This window comes from Sinocyclocheilus rhinocerous, unplaced genomic scaffold (assembly GCF_001515625.1).
Source record: "Sinocyclocheilus rhinocerous isolate Xijiao unplaced genomic scaffold, SAMN03320098_v1.1 scaffold851, whole genome shotgun sequence".
In the NCBI taxonomy this organism is placed as follows: Eukaryota; Metazoa; Chordata; class Actinopteri; order Cypriniformes; family Cyprinidae; genus Sinocyclocheilus; species Sinocyclocheilus rhinocerous.
The window spans coordinates 646953-662742 of record NW_015624573.1 but is presented as its reverse complement, the minus strand read 5'-3'; the positions used below and the strand labels follow the sequence as shown (position 1 = coordinate 662742).

At 37.0% G+C, this 15790-nt stretch overlaps 1 protein-coding gene across 1 annotated transcript in view; it reads right to left on the bottom strand.

The window, feature by feature from the left end:
- The window catches only part of ttc27 (tetratricopeptide repeat domain 27), a 116343-nt gene that overhangs the window by 77398 nt on the left and 23155 nt on the right, over positions 1–15790 (bottom strand). Inside the window, exons 6-9 of the mRNA XM_016558088.1 lie at positions 13108–13272; positions 12785–12924; positions 11255–11367; positions 8654–8720 (exon numbers count right to left, since the gene is read on the bottom strand). Coding sequence (XP_016413574.1) covers positions 8654–8720; positions 11255–11367; positions 12785–12924; positions 13108–13272 — 485 coding nt within the window. The remainder of the gene's footprint in view (positions 1–8653; positions 8721–11254; positions 11368–12784; positions 12925–13107; positions 13273–15790) is intronic.

Sequence of the window (15790 nt, the reverse complement as noted above, 5' to 3'; positions counted from 1 at the left end):
ACTGTTTTTTTACCAAAAACGAATGAAAGAATGGTTAAAAAAAAAAAAAAAAAAAAAGGTCATCCTATTACAAAAAAAAGTTGAACCTGTTGCTTTTACTAAATATCAACCCCTGAGACATAAAAGTGCCCAAAGTTTAAGAAACACCCATAAAAAAATTACATCATGAACAGCAGGCGACACGACCATTCCATATCCAAGCTCAAATTAGCCACCGTTGACAGAAATACTCTCAAGATGCGCAGACCTGCCATTTCCCAACGAAGACGCCCATCTCAGTGAACAAAAGATTTATGAGTTAAACTGCAGGTGTTCACCTTAGATCTGACAGGACACACTGCCATGGAAAAGCCAATGTGTTCACACTCGGCTGCACTGGATTTAGGCACACAATGCAGCCAATAGTGCACTGCCCTTGGCCAGAGATCACTGGTGAGATCAACACAAGCATCAGCCTCATGGGTAACAGCGAGGAAACGACCCAATCCAACCAAACAAACACAAGCTCGCATCACATACATAACACCATCTCTACACTGACCTGGTGTAGGAGGGGTTGAGATCCCTAATGGGGGTTCAATGACCAACGGAAACTAAACCGCTGACAAGCTCAAACGCCACACCCTGGAGGTGACCGCATGTGGCCCAGTGGCCAAAACAGCGGGAAAGCGCTGACAGATAGAGAAAGAACAAACCGCCCAGGTGGTTTTGCCAACTGCTGGGCTCCATTTTAACGGATGCTACCACCCATGACATCACAAACCAAAGAGATCAGACCAGAACAGCCTCAAAACCCATATGATTCATCTCAGATGAGGAGCTCTTTGAAACCGAAGTGGCTTTGGCACTTACAAGGGGGATTTTAATGCGAATGATGTTACTCTTGCCATGGCCAAGACCTGCGGTTTACAGGAAGGATCAAGAAGAGAAATAAGACAGCAGTACGAAGCAAACTCCTTTATAAAAATTATAAAAATGGCTAAAAATGGGACTGAACACATAAACAAATGCTTTATTGACCTGGAGTGTGTAACAACCTCATCATCTAAAGAGCTAGTTTTCCTGGACATACTGTCAACTAAACAAGGTTTTTCAAACCTGATTTGCCAATTAACAGTGTAATCCTACACTGGGCTTAATATGCATCTGGGAACGCAGCCAAACATGGTATTGGATTGATTTCTAGGAGCACTAGAGTCAGTGTATGATGCAGCAAATGTCTATTGATGTCCAACAGATCCTGGTAATGCAAATGTGCAATGATAAATAAGTCCTAAATGATTTACCACTTCGCGTGACAATGATAGGAACGTTTCATTCAGTACAATCATTATCGGCTGTACGTGCAACAGTATTTGAGGTCAATCGATGACTCTTGATCATTAAAACCAGAGGAATTCACCACCAGAAGTCATCCACTGGGCGACAGGACATTTGTGCGATGAGTTACGGCAATGAGCTCTCCGACATACACACACACACATAACTGCAAACACAAAAAGAGCACATCCCCATCCTTTGAGGGTGTACGTCAATGTATTTTTTCTGACAGCACACATTTTTATCATCCTCCCACCCTTCAAGAGAAATGATTAAATGAGAGGAAAGTGTTTGCAGCGTTAAACGTCTTGGCTATGAAAGTATTCCCTGCTGTTCCTACAGAAGTGCTAACTCAGCCACGAACACGTCCTCTTCCCTGCCTTCCCTGAAAAGACTTCATTTTGAGGATGAAGAAAATAAATAATCCTGACATATAAATGATAGTCTCCACCCCTCGTTATGCTCCATCTCACTGGTTATTCTTGGATGGCTCGAGTGCTATAAGGCAGGTTAAATAGGAAACACTGTATAGCTCATGCATTTTAAAACGAAGCTCAGTAAAACGAAACATCCAGAAACGACATTCAGGAGAGAGTTTAACACAGAATATGGAAAAGAAAGAGCCTGGCACACACCAGACTACTAATGAACAAGGTTATTATAGCTCTGAAAATCACAGTACTTTTAACCTTTTAACTTAACCATAATCCAATTAACATTCATGAGCGAAACCTAATCACAATCAGGTCTGTAAACCCATCTATCATTCCCATGAAAGTGACACTTACAGTTTAAATATCAGTTTTAGTCTTCATACCCTGTAACCGCACCAAATAGATTCATCTTCCTATGATGACACAAATAACTGGGTGAATATGCAAATGAACTGTGATTTGTTGTTTTACACGTCAATTACATGACTGCTTCTTGTCTAAATGGACAATTTGTTTTGATAGAATACAACTATAGGGGGAAAAAATCAGGATTTGGAAAATAAATTCAAACCATCTGAGACGGACCAAAATTACATTATTTTCTCTTAGACTTTCCTTTTGTATTTTAGAAATCACATAAATTTACAAATGTTATAGCTTATCATCAATATTTATATAAATTCTAAATATATATATCAGGGGCGTTTCCGCCGAGGAGGCAAGGGAGGCAGTCTCCTCAAAGTTAGATGAGAAAATAATCGATATTACAAAAATAAAACAGCGCAAATATGACTAAATATGATATTAAAAGTCTAAAAGTCACTTGTTTTTATAAAGTAACACTGTCCAATAGCGACACCCGCAGGTAAAGTTACAGCGGAGGCTTGCCTCCCTTCGGTCCATTGACTTTCTACAGAGACACCAAATCGTGCCATGACTTCTCTGGAGGCTCATTGAGATGAATGGGGGAGAAAAAAAAAAAATCACGTGAGAGGAGGCAATGCCTCCGTCACGCTATATATGGATATGATCGGTTAAGGTTGGATGCGATTGGTTCGTGTGATAAATCCCGCCTCTTGTTTTCGTGCGAGCTCTCGGTCTGAATGATGAAAATTATGGCGTTATTGACTAATTATAAAGTAAACAACTCTCCCGCTTCAATACCACTACTTTGTGTCACATCAAAATAAAACTGGAAATGGTCTGAAAACGCGATGACTGCGTCAGTTTTCAGTGAGCATTCAGCATGATGAAATGAAAGATGTAACGTTATCTTAGTGTCTGTGACAGTAGCTGCGTCCGAAAGCCTAGGCAGCTGACTTGCTGCCTCGCTGCCTTATCAGGCAATGACTTTGCAGGCAGCGTTTTTGCACGGAGGCACCACCTTGTGAAACTGATTTCGGACAGGCTTCTGAGGCAGCGTAATGGTTTAATGATCTACAACAAAATAGATGAGTTTTAGTGATAACTAAACAAATATTTAATTACTATAATACCTATTTCTCGCTAGAAATAACATCAAGTGCAAAAAGTTAGTCAGAAATATACATTTACACACAAACTGACCACCAAACGCAACTTTCAGATGCCATCTTTATTTTTTATCCCAACCGTCACGGAATGGAACGCACAGGATTGTGGGATATCAAAGGCAGCGAAGGATACATCTATGACCCTGTGTCCCAAATGGTACCCTAAACCCTCGCGGTCTTCCTCCGAGTCCGCACTTTCGTGACGTAATGCCGCTTTGACTGTCGGGTAGAAGTCTGCTGCGGAGCTCACCCCAGTGCGGGCTCAGCAGAAGTGCGGATCGAGGGTGCATAACGGCCGCAAAGGGGGCGCTCGCGAGCACCCTTCTGAACGCTAAAATGACGAATGGGACACCCTACGGTCTCGTGGACTTAACGGACACGCGGCGGCCATTGTAAGTCCGTAAGACTGCAAGTGCACATGAAGTGTTCCATTTGGGACAGGGCCTATGCTGCCTTCAAAATTAGATCAGAAGAAGGTACCTCCGGAGACAGGAAGTAAAGCAGAATTTGGATTCGGACATGCCTTGATGCTTTCCTGCCTTGGAATGCTGCCTCCGAAGGCAGCATTTTAGAGCTTTCGGACGCAGCCAGTGTTTACAGAGCTTTTATGACAATGACCCAAAATAAGTTGACTATTAAAAAGAACAGAAGTTCACAAAAAATATTGGTAACATTTTACAATAAGGTATCATATAATGAGCTAACATGAACAAACACTGAACATTTATTACAGTATTTATTCATCTTTGTTTACATTAGTTAATACAAATACAGTTCTTCATTGTTAGTTCACTAATGCATAAACTAATGTTAACAAACACTACTTTTGATTTTAATAATGCATTAGTAAATGTTGAAATTAATATTAACTAAGATTAATAAATGCTGTGGAAGTAGGCTATTGTTTATTCTTAGTTCATGTTAAATAAAGTAGTTAACTAATGTTAACTAATGAATCCTTATTGTAAACTGTTTCCAGAATATTGTTCAAATTGTTACTGCCTTTAGTTATGAAATGTATTAATAATAATTAGTATTAAAAATATTAAATAAAAAATAATATTAATAAAATACAAAATAGAATTATATTTGTTCTCTTTATGTAATATTTATATATAAAACTGCCTCATTTTAAAACAACACCGCACACCACTATATATATATATATATATATATATAGATATATATATAGATAGATAGATAGATAGATAGTGTTTATATAAGGATTTATACAAGTCATTTTTATGGTGATTTTTTTTTTTTACTGCTAGTTTTTGTCTTCATAATAGTTTTTCATTAACAATGCTAGCCTTTCTGATGAGCAATTATATTCCAGTCCAGCATTGAAATGATTCAATCTTCCCAACCATACTGAAAAACCACCCAAATAATCATCATTTCATCTCTTTCTAGTGTTTGAGCACAAATTCATCAACTACAGCAACTACAGTGATTTCTATTAAATTATGTCCAGAGGCAGAGGATGTCCTCATCCCAAACTGACTCATAGGCCTATTCTACCCCATTAATTTTATTTCCAACCTGCTTAAAATATGGACTCTAGAGTTCATGCAGAAAGCAGAGCTCCATCAGGCACAGGAAACTGCTGTTTGAAATCTTTGCTCGATGTGTAGATTATTTTTCCAGAGGGACCGGACTCTTAACAGCTTTTGCCGAATATGATGCAAACCTCTGGGTCAGACTCTGGAGACACATTTTTCCTTCTCTTTCCCTTTTTGCTGCTCAATCCATCACACTGCTTCGCCCTGTCCGTCAGAGCCTCGTACCTTAAGCAAACCTGAGATTGGCATATCTGATGACTTGTGGTGACACCTCTGGGGTGGGTGTTGACACATTCGAGTTGGCTTTGAATTGTTTGCCAAAAGCTGTCAGACAGTCAAACCTTCCACGGATTTAAACCCATATTTCACAGTACCACACCTAATTGGGCTCCTCAACAATCTGTGATCTTAAAAGGTGTTGATTAGGAGGGATTAATTTCAAGAAGAGACCACCAACATCTCAGCCCTACAGCCATGAGAACAGGTGCGGGTATTTGTCAAAGCGTCGGAATATGTCCTCTCAAGGTTAAAGTTGTCTGGGAAAGTCACTTAATACTTTAGGGAAAATTGCAATTGGCCATAACACAGAAACACTCGAAAAGAACTGACCTCATTCCAAGACGTGGGAGAGTTTTAGAGAGAAGTGCACACAGCCGAACGTACGAGAGCAGAGGACTCACTTCATTGCTCGTACAAATAAAGATATCAAGCCTTGAACAGCGAGACGAGGCGGAGCAGCCGAGGCCCTCCGAGAGCCAGAGAAAGGCAACTTCTAATGAATGCAAATAGATTCGGAGTCTGTGAAGAAGGGTAGGGCAGTAACCCAAGTATAAATTAGAAAAGAAGAAAACAACGTAGGAGGAGGGACAAGCTGAAACATCACCCCTGAAAATGAGCTAAAGAACTGTTAAACAGCATCAGCCACAGTTACACAAGCAGCTAAAAGAACAGGAGAATTCAGATTCAACCAGACTGACATTCAATTCAATTCAAGTTTATTTGTATAGCGCTTTTTACAATACAAATCCTTGCAAAGTAACTTTACAGAAAATTAAGTTTCTACAATATTTAGTAGTAGCTTATCAGTGGTGACTGTCAGTTTATGTACATATGGCAGAAATGAACGGATAAATCAATTAAAGACGTAATCAAACAGACAATGAACACTATTAACAGCAATTATTATATGACGCAATCAAACTTATAGCAAAATTTGGTAGTTCTGTATGTTGTTTCAGGGTTGGCATTATCTGAGGTCCACATTACAAGATACAAGGTGTGTGTGTGTGTGTGTGTGTGTGTGTGAGAGCAAATACAGCACGTAAAGTACCAAGAAATAAATAAATAAAAGGAGAGTAAAAAAAAAAAAAAAAATTCAATATTTTTTTATTGTATTGTATTGAATACAATGGTTTGCAGATAACCTATCATGGTAATTAAATGACTACACACATTAAATATAATAATAGCAACAACAACAACAACAATAAATTGTGATTAAATACATTTAATTATAATAATTATGAATAATGTTATCTTGTTTTTTAGTATTTATATAAACATTTAGTCAATTGTTTTAATATTAATAGTAATATTTACATAAATGCTAAAATGCACAAAACCTAAAATACATAAAAATCTATTTATATTAAAAATATAGCAATTACATAAAACTAGTTTTTACATAAGCATTCATATGCAGGAAATGCTATTACAATTGGAATTTAAGTAGTTGAAATAATTTCACTGCAAGTCTGAACATTAACCATTTTCCGGGCCAGTTAAGGAAAATGCACAAATGTTCAGTAAAATAAGACTTGGGAATGGAAAAATGCATTAGTGAATAGCTGTTTCTCATTCATGCTCATATTTTACTTGAAAAATGTACATTTTCACATATTAAGCATTGACACCCCTTTTTTTAGCTACATAAATAAGACTGAATGTGTTTAGAACACAAGCGCTTTAACATGGCACCTCCACAATAGAGCGAGAGGCACAACTGTGATTGTGAAGTGGTTGATTTTGCTGTCAGAGACATTTGTAAACGGATATAAATCACACACAACTGTCCTCAGCAATAACAGACTAGAAATAATTGAGGCTGTTGGTGGGCACAGGTTGCTGATTTAGAAACTCTTTGTATGCTAATTTGCTGCTGGTTAAAAATGATGTTCACAGCAGATTTCATTTGCGGTACACCGGTACACATCGATTAAGCAGAACATATGCAGTGCTTTAGTTGAGGGTGTTTGCTAATAAGAATAACCACATCGTTGTTTCCACACCTTAATGGTGGGACGCTCGCTACAGATTAAAAGAAGTGACCCTCAGGGTAACTTTCCAAATTGTCTGTCTGTGGCTGTGACATTGAACTAATTAAATTAACAGGAAGTGGCTTAAAGATTATCGAGGAAGACACTATGGCCTGCTGGCAGAGAAGTGTCTTCATTAGCTCAGTTTCAGTAAGTGAGTTTTGCTCTCCTCATAACTGACCAGACGTTTAGGTTTCCGATGGTTTTTCACTCTTCTGTAATGTGAGTTTTGAGTGAATGAGCTAAAAGGAAATGGGCAGTTTTCAATCTGTCTATCATTCTCACCCAAGCTGTCAAAAACTGCTACATGTAAAAATATAAAGACATGTCAAAATAACAAATCTCATACTTTCTGACATTACAAAGTCTGGAAGTCAAATCTTCAACAGCATGCAGATGTCAAAAAGACTTATACAACTGAGCTCATACGTTTACATATCCCTGCAGAATGCGTTTGGCATTTTTAATGTTTTCGTTTTTGCATAGAAAAAAAAACATATGGTTTTTGCATATATATTCTACAATACAATAACTTAAATTTGGGTCTTAGGTTAAATTTTGGCTCTTGGTTCTCAATATTGTGTGTTGCCTCCTCACAAATCAATGACTCTCACAGCTTTATTATGTACGGGGCCCCTCAATTTTCCAGATTGTTCAAACTTTTCAAAAGTTTGGGGACTATTTCAAATGTGCAGAGAATGTTGGGAAATTAAAGAATTTACAGGACTTGAAGCAAACCAGAGACTCGTGCAAAATTACTGCTAAAGACTACAAACAGTCAATTAGTTGCTTCCACCCAAGTCGCAAATTTAATATATTGAATTATTTAATGAATGAACGAATGAACAGATGAATACTGGAATTGTAAATAAAAGCAGCATTTACATCCCATGTTTAAGAGAACAAAATCATGACTTTCAAGAATGTTTATGCATGTTTGTATCCACTATATATAGTTTTTATGCACATTATGGATCATTTATTTGCATTTTTTTTTTGCAATACCCCAAATTCTACATAAATTACTTTTAAACCGGATAATATCAATGTAAATTTATTTATAATTGTTGTGTAATATATGTAAATATCTGTTAAATATGTCAGTTTCTTAACTATATGTAACTAAATGGTTTTATTATTTAAAAATCTTTTTAAATGACTTGTGTTGATTTAAACTTATGAAAGGAGATTCACCAGGGGTATGTAAACCTATGTGCTAGATTTGACCAGTGCAGCTTAAATGGCAAGGTCATGACACCTCATTAATTCTATACATTCCTAGCAGAGCAACAGAAGCGACAGACCATTTCATTGGTTTGTGTTTGTTAGTGTAAACAGACACATTCTAGGCGCAAAACTGTCACCAAATGAGAGAGACCAGTTTACATGCACCCCATCTGTCAGACTGAAAATACAACTGCATGCACTGATAAGAGATGTGTCAACTGCAGTGTGCCAGTGAGAGAAAGACAGAAAAACATGCGTCTTACCGTCGTGAAGGCCAGGAGCTCCTCATCATTTAGCTTGTGAACTGCATTATTCTTCTGAAAGTCTATGCTGCAAAACAACAAACCATGATCAATCAAAAAAATCAGCACATAAAGCATACGTTTCTTTTAGTTCACAAGTCAAGGAAACAAAAAATGATCATTAAAAAAAATCCCAGTGCATGCAAGATCTTGTGCCTCGTCCATTATTCTTTCAGCTTTTAAAACATTTGAGAATTGAGACATATTTCATAAATAAAAACTACGAAATAATCCTTCCATTATGATTTATTTGCATAATGACACATTAGTGTAATGCATAAAAGTCTCATTATTACATGGAAGATTCTCTCAGTAATTTGTGCTTCATTTATTAAAAGGAATGAATGAAAACGAAGTTCAACTATGTACCCAGATAGAAAGATAGATCTTAAACATAGGCTTCCTTTTCTCTTGCGTTTTTTTTTTTTTGCATTTGGGTTGAAATACGACCCCCGCATTTCATGAAATTCACCCGTTCTATTGCAGTAGAGGCATTAAAACAAAGTTGTCAGACAGTCAAAAGGATAAAATATGAGCTCGCACATCTCAACCCTCACTCAGCAGTTCAATTATTTAATCCCATTATTATACCCATAACTCAATATTCTAGGTAACTTCAGCTACTTTCCTCAAGTTGTAACTGTCTGAATTTCTCATTTGAGTCAAGAGTTCTTTACGTTAGCCGAGGATAATAAATGTATGGTGGGCTGTTCGCATTCCAACAGAATGCCGTTAAACCGTACGTGCAGTTTTGCTCGACTGCACCAATGACGGCCCATAATTCACCTTCAACCATCACACAGCCCAATTAAGGTCCCTGGCCTGCATAATTACGCCCTGCTAATTATTCAACGCCTGCAATTTGTCTCCTAGCAGCCAGTCGGGCAGGATGACGACCTTTCTACAACAAACAGTGCGCACAGGATGGTACAAAGCTAATTAGAGAGCAGTGTAGAAGAACCCCGCACCTCCTCCCAGGGCTGAGATGGGGGTGGATGACCATCCACTTTTTTATTCAGGATGGAGAAGACCGCTATCAGGGTGCACAAAAAACATTCTGCAAGATGAAGGCCTGACGCAGCACTTCAAAGTTACTAAGATAAAACAAGACTCTCAGCAATAACAATGATTTACACATCCCCAACATGATTAATGTCGAGCTGCGGCAAATCGACCTGTTCTCAGCAGAGCTCCTGAGAGAGGAGCTGTAAAAATATATTGAGATGGTTTTTGGTACTTATACCGCAAATATATATTCTTAAGGACATCAAAACCTAAAATAAAACTCCAGAAATGTGTAAAATATGTGACCTTTAAAAGTCTGGAACTAAAATACTACAGCTACTAAAACTAATCTCAAGGATGAGGAGACAAAGAGGAGACAATTTTTCCTTGGATTTTTGGGTCTATGAATTTTTAAGCACATTTCAGCCAGAGGACCTGTTGAAGTCATACTCGTAAAACGGTTTGGCTTGGGCTTTGACAACCTGATTTTCAGATGTGTTCAATCTCACATGCACAAGGTAGACTCTTAAAACAGTCTATAATAAAGCGTCACAAACCAAGAGACATATGCACACACACTTGTGGCAAAAAAAGGGATGTGTGTTTCATTTAACTGTTGACAGTGGCAGCATATGCATTTCCTCTGCAAGATTTAAAACTTCTATAAAAGTGAAACTTTTACGTTCACAGCAACATCCTTGCTACTCACAAATTCATATGTGGATTCAATTCAAATAAACGTAAAATACTGTTTTAATAAAAGAGGAATGGTGATTTAAATATCTAAAATGTTCAGCACACAGTTACAATTTTGCAGTTATTAGTTTAGTAATGTCTACTTGAGTAATTGGGGGTTGGAAATTTTTGCACCATTTCGATCCGTTTTTTTTAACCGTTGGTCTATGTGCACATCTATCGGATGGACATTGCATCAGATCTCACTGCTTTTGCATTGTTGCACAACATTAGCATTGCATTTTAAGATGAGACTTAAAGTAAAATAATAAATAAATAAAAAAAGAACTTTACTGAAATACCAAAACCTAAATATTAAACATTACATTATACTTCAAAATTCAACTTATTTAAAATAAAATATTATAAATAAATGTACTATATATATAAAAAAAAATAGTAGTTTTAATTTAAAAACTCCTTCCTTTTATCATTGTGTTACACACAGTCTACCATCATTTGAAAAAAAAAAAAATGTCTTAGTATTGAGCGCTGATGATGACACAGAGCAAAAGTCACCATGAACAATATTGATACAAATTGCTGTCTGGTGAACTGGGCTGTAACATACTGCCAAAAATGCAGTGGCAAGCAATCACAAATAAAAAATAGAAAAGATGCCACTTTTGTGTATCTGTGTATAGTCATCATTACTGCTTTTCAATCTGTATGAAATGTTCGGAAGTCAACAAAACAGTCACAATTACTGCTTTTCATGATCGGTCAACGGTTGTCACGTCAGAGTACTTAGGTACTGGCGCCCATCCTGTTACTACAGCCACCATTGAAACAGAACATATCCATATCGACTGAGACACTCACCATGTGGCCAGTATAAGGGTCTGTTCCTCAGCGCTAAGGTCCGGAAGTTCATGTTCAGATGGTTCTGCCAGGTTAATCTGGTTCAGGACTGTATCATCACTCAACTGATGATCCTATAAACACACACACACACACACACACACACAGGCATGAGAACCAGAGCAGATCCCAAAAAGACCTTAAAAAGTGTATGACAAACACAGATCACAGTTTAGATGAGAGAAAAAGGAGACAGAGTAAACAATTCAAACACCATTTTTTCAGTTATGGCAACATGACATATTTATTATTGTATTAGGAACAGCATTCATAACTTTGCCCATCCTGTTGTCGAACTTTACATTATTAAAGTGTCCCAAAACAAGCATTTAGCTCTTTAATCCCTTTAGAAGGGTTATTTCATGAAATATTACCTGAAATGAGAAAATGATGCTAGCTCATGCATCAAGAAATCAATATAATCAGCACTGATATTTATTAGCTGGGTCGGGGCATATGCAAATGAACATGTTCCTCTGCTTTAGCCTATTTAAAATCTAATTTGTTGATGTTCAAATTCAATTCCCATGAAATTAAGTCTGACAGCTCTCACACACGGACACTCTACCTGAAAAGCCTTCACATGCAGACAAACGACAACCAAGACCCACTGGAGTGCTATCAGCTCAGAGTTTGTAAGCAATACTGATCTTATCACGTTTAATCCAAAAACTCAAGTCATCCTGGAAAAAATGATTTAATGCAATGTTTAGGGCCACAACACATAAAATGGGGCCAGCTAAGGGGAAACGGAGATACGGTTTGGGAATTTTCCGTAAAATCTTTGTCTGTCCCCAATTTGTCATATTTGCAGCCAAAGCAGATAACACCAGACAGAGCAATGCCACTGCACAGATCAGCCAAACACCAGATAAAACTCAACCGCCGTCCAAAAATGTGCAATAAAAGTAAAGCATTGCCTCAGGGTAGGTGAGAGGAGAGAGGCAGCGTGAGGAAGACAGGAAAGAATGGGACAGATGGAAATCTGAATAAAAAATTTTTTTCACGACCTTCACTGCAGCTCAATGTCACGTCTGCTGTCAGCACAAGAATAAATGTCGCCCCCTGATGGATGGGATAAGTACTGCACCGTTCTTGCCCCCACGGGGACTGAGACGGGTTTTCAAGTCTAAATACCAAGTCTGAATCATTTAGTAAACTAAATGATTACTCAAGTGCCAAATGAGAGTAAAAATTGTAGAAATCCCTCTCTCACATAAGTGATGCAAGTGATTCAAATGACATATGAAAAGTAAAATAAAGAAAATAATTATACTCATATTACACATACTCATCCTGCATATGACGCTCTAGTGACAACAGCTAAATAATTTTATTGCAACAGAACAAATACAATTAAACAAAATACAAAGAAACTATTAATACAATAAACTGAAAAAAACAACACTACAAATAAAACAAATAGTCTAATTTATCTTAATTCACCTGCCATTGTAATGACATTAAGATAATTTTAGACTCTTTATGTACCTTTGGTAAGAGTTCTTTAGGTGTTGGTGTGAGGGAGGGACTCTCAGAATTGGGAACAGGTGAACTGTCCTTCCGTTTCACATCTAAGATGAGCTGAGCCAGAAAGTTCTCCTGAAAACGAGTTCTCTTTCCTAAAGCACCTGAGAGAGGCAAACAATTATTTAATCATTCATGCATTCCATCCATACTGCTGGGTCATCCTTATTTTCTTTCATTCATTCATTTCATCTTCCAGTTACTTCAGTCACACATTGCAGTTTATCCCTCCTTCAGTCACCTGCACAGAACAATCATTTTTCTTGACATTACATTATATTTCTTACCTATCATGTTAACATCGATTCCTGACAGATTGCGGGCTGTTTGCATATGTTCTTTGGCCCTGCGATACTCGTAGTAGGTCAGGCAGGTATAACTGCATTCCAAGTGGAACTGAATGGCCAGGTTCCGGTGTGTGTTGTTGGTGAAGAGCTCCTCACATTTATACACTACAGAAAGAGAGGAAGGACCAGTTCATGAGAGGCACCATCTATATTTTTACACATTCTTCTATATATTCAGCATTTTTTTGCCATATATCTCCAGAGGAAAATGCTAAATGGTTGTATAATGCATTGCACATTTATAGACGTAAAAGCATTATGATTATCATAGATACAGTATGAGGTTGCACTGCAAGGAAACAAACCTATAGTATATATGGTTAGGATATGGCTGGATACCCACAGGGACCCCAAACAGTGCTTCAGGGGAAGTAATAAAGAATGAATGATGAAAACAAGAAAAAAAAAAAGGAAAGAAGGAAGGATAAAAGATAAACGGGAGAAGAATAAGGAAAGAATGGAGAAAAGAGGAAGGAATAAAGTAGTAGAAAGGAAGAACAAGGAGGAAGGATGAAAGAAAAAAAATGGAAGAAAGAAGGTAGAATGAAGGTAGAAAATATTGAGGAGGAGGAAGGAAGAACAAATGAGGGAAAAGGTAGGATAGAAAAAAGAAGAAACAGGAAAGAGAAAGTAAGAAGAAGGGAAGGAGGAGAAGAGTAGAACGAATAAGGATGGAAAGAAGAGAGAATGAAATGAAGAAAAGGAAGGAGGAAAGGAAGGACAAAGGATGATGAAAGAAAAGCAAAGCAAGGAAGAGAGGATGAAAGAAAAAAATTGAAGAAAGAAAGAATGAAAGGAGGAAGAACAAATGAGGGAGAAAGGTAGAATAGAGTAAGGAAGAAAACAGGAAGGAGAAAGTAAGAAAAAAGGAAGGAGGAGAAGAGTAGAAAGAATAAGTTTAGGAAGAAAGAATGAACAAATGAAGAAGAGTAAGGAAGAAGGACAAAGGTGGAAGAAAGAAAAGCAAAGTAAGGGAGGAATAAAAAAAGGAAGGAAGGATGGTTGAAAAAAATGGAAGAAAGAATGAAAGAAAGAAGGAAGAAAGTTAGCACTGAAGGAGGAAACAGGAAAGAGAAAGTAAGAAGAAGGGAAGGAGGAGAAGAGTAGAAAGAATAAGGATGGGAAGAAAGAATGAACAAATGAAGAAGAGTAAGGAAGAAGGACAAAGGTGGAAGAAAGAAAAGCAAAGTAAGGGAGGAATAAAAAAGACAGGAAGGAAGGAAGAAAACAGGAAGGAGAAAAAAGAAAGAAAGGAGGAGAAGAGTAGAAAGAATAAGGATGGAATGAAGAAAGAACAAAAATGGAAGGAAGGACAAAGGAGGAAGAAATACAAAAGAAAGGAATAAAAAAAGAAAGGAAGGAAGGAAAATGAACAAAGGCAGAAGAAATGGAAAGAAAGATGAAGAAAAAGCAGGAAGAAAGAAAGAAGGCAGGCAGGAAGGAAAGGAAACCCAACTGAATAAAGAAAGGGTCATTTCAATTTTTTTCTCTCAGTCCACAGCTGTACATCCACTTTCACCAATAGGTCTATTATAGCATGAAAATGTGAACGCTAAAGGCCCTTCATAAAGCTGAGCTGGTGCGCTCACTGTGACCTTCAGCGTGATCTGCGTGAGGATCTGAGTGTTTTAAAGTCCCCTCATTGCAGATTAAAGCTCACTTAGCAAGGGAAAGCAGCACCTTTCCTCGCATATACATGTAACAGCTCCAGATCATTGATGGGCCAGTCACGCACATGTATCTGTGTGAGCAGAACAAAGAGAAGCACTCATTTCTTACCCTTCACAAAGAGATGAGACACAAACAGTGATTACCTCATGTTAACAAAAGAAATCAGCCATAAAAATATCACAAAGAGCCTCAAGTGTACGTGCAGCCAGCTTTCAATGTCGCATCTTCAAATGTCATCAAATGTTATGAAAGCATGTTATTAAAGCATAAATATCTCTGCCTGGAGGCTAAGAGGGAGAAAAAAAAATGCAACAGTATTTGAGGTATTTATTCGAGAAAGGGAACGCAATGACTAATTGGGTACAGACATAAGTGATCATATTTTATTTCTAGTAGGAGCTTAACTCCGAATACTAGAATTTTTCAGCAATGTTTAATGAATACAACTGAGCACATATTTTATTTAATATTAGTAGCAGTACTAGTAGTGTTAGTATTAGAATTAATAATAATAACAGCAACAAGAAAATTTACAATTAATAATATTATTTAAAAAAATAATTATTTGCACTTAGGTTAAGTACAATTACAGTATTAATAATAATAAGTGTAATTAATTGTACTTAAGTACAATTAATTACATATATGTTTCAATATTTTTCTTTTTAATTATATTTAAAAAAAAAAAAAAAGTATTAAACTGACAGCTCTTGTTCTCAGATTGAAGCTCCGGATAACTTGGACTTTTTTTAAATAAGTCAGTTTACACTTTATTTTAAGGTGTCCTTGTTACAGTGTAATTATACATTTACATACTGAGTAATATTAATTAACTACATGTATATTTACTATATGGTTAGGGTTAGGATTAGGGTTTGGGTTACTTGCATATAATTATGCATAATTAATTGTTATTATAATAGTAAGTACATGTAACAAGGACGCATTTTAA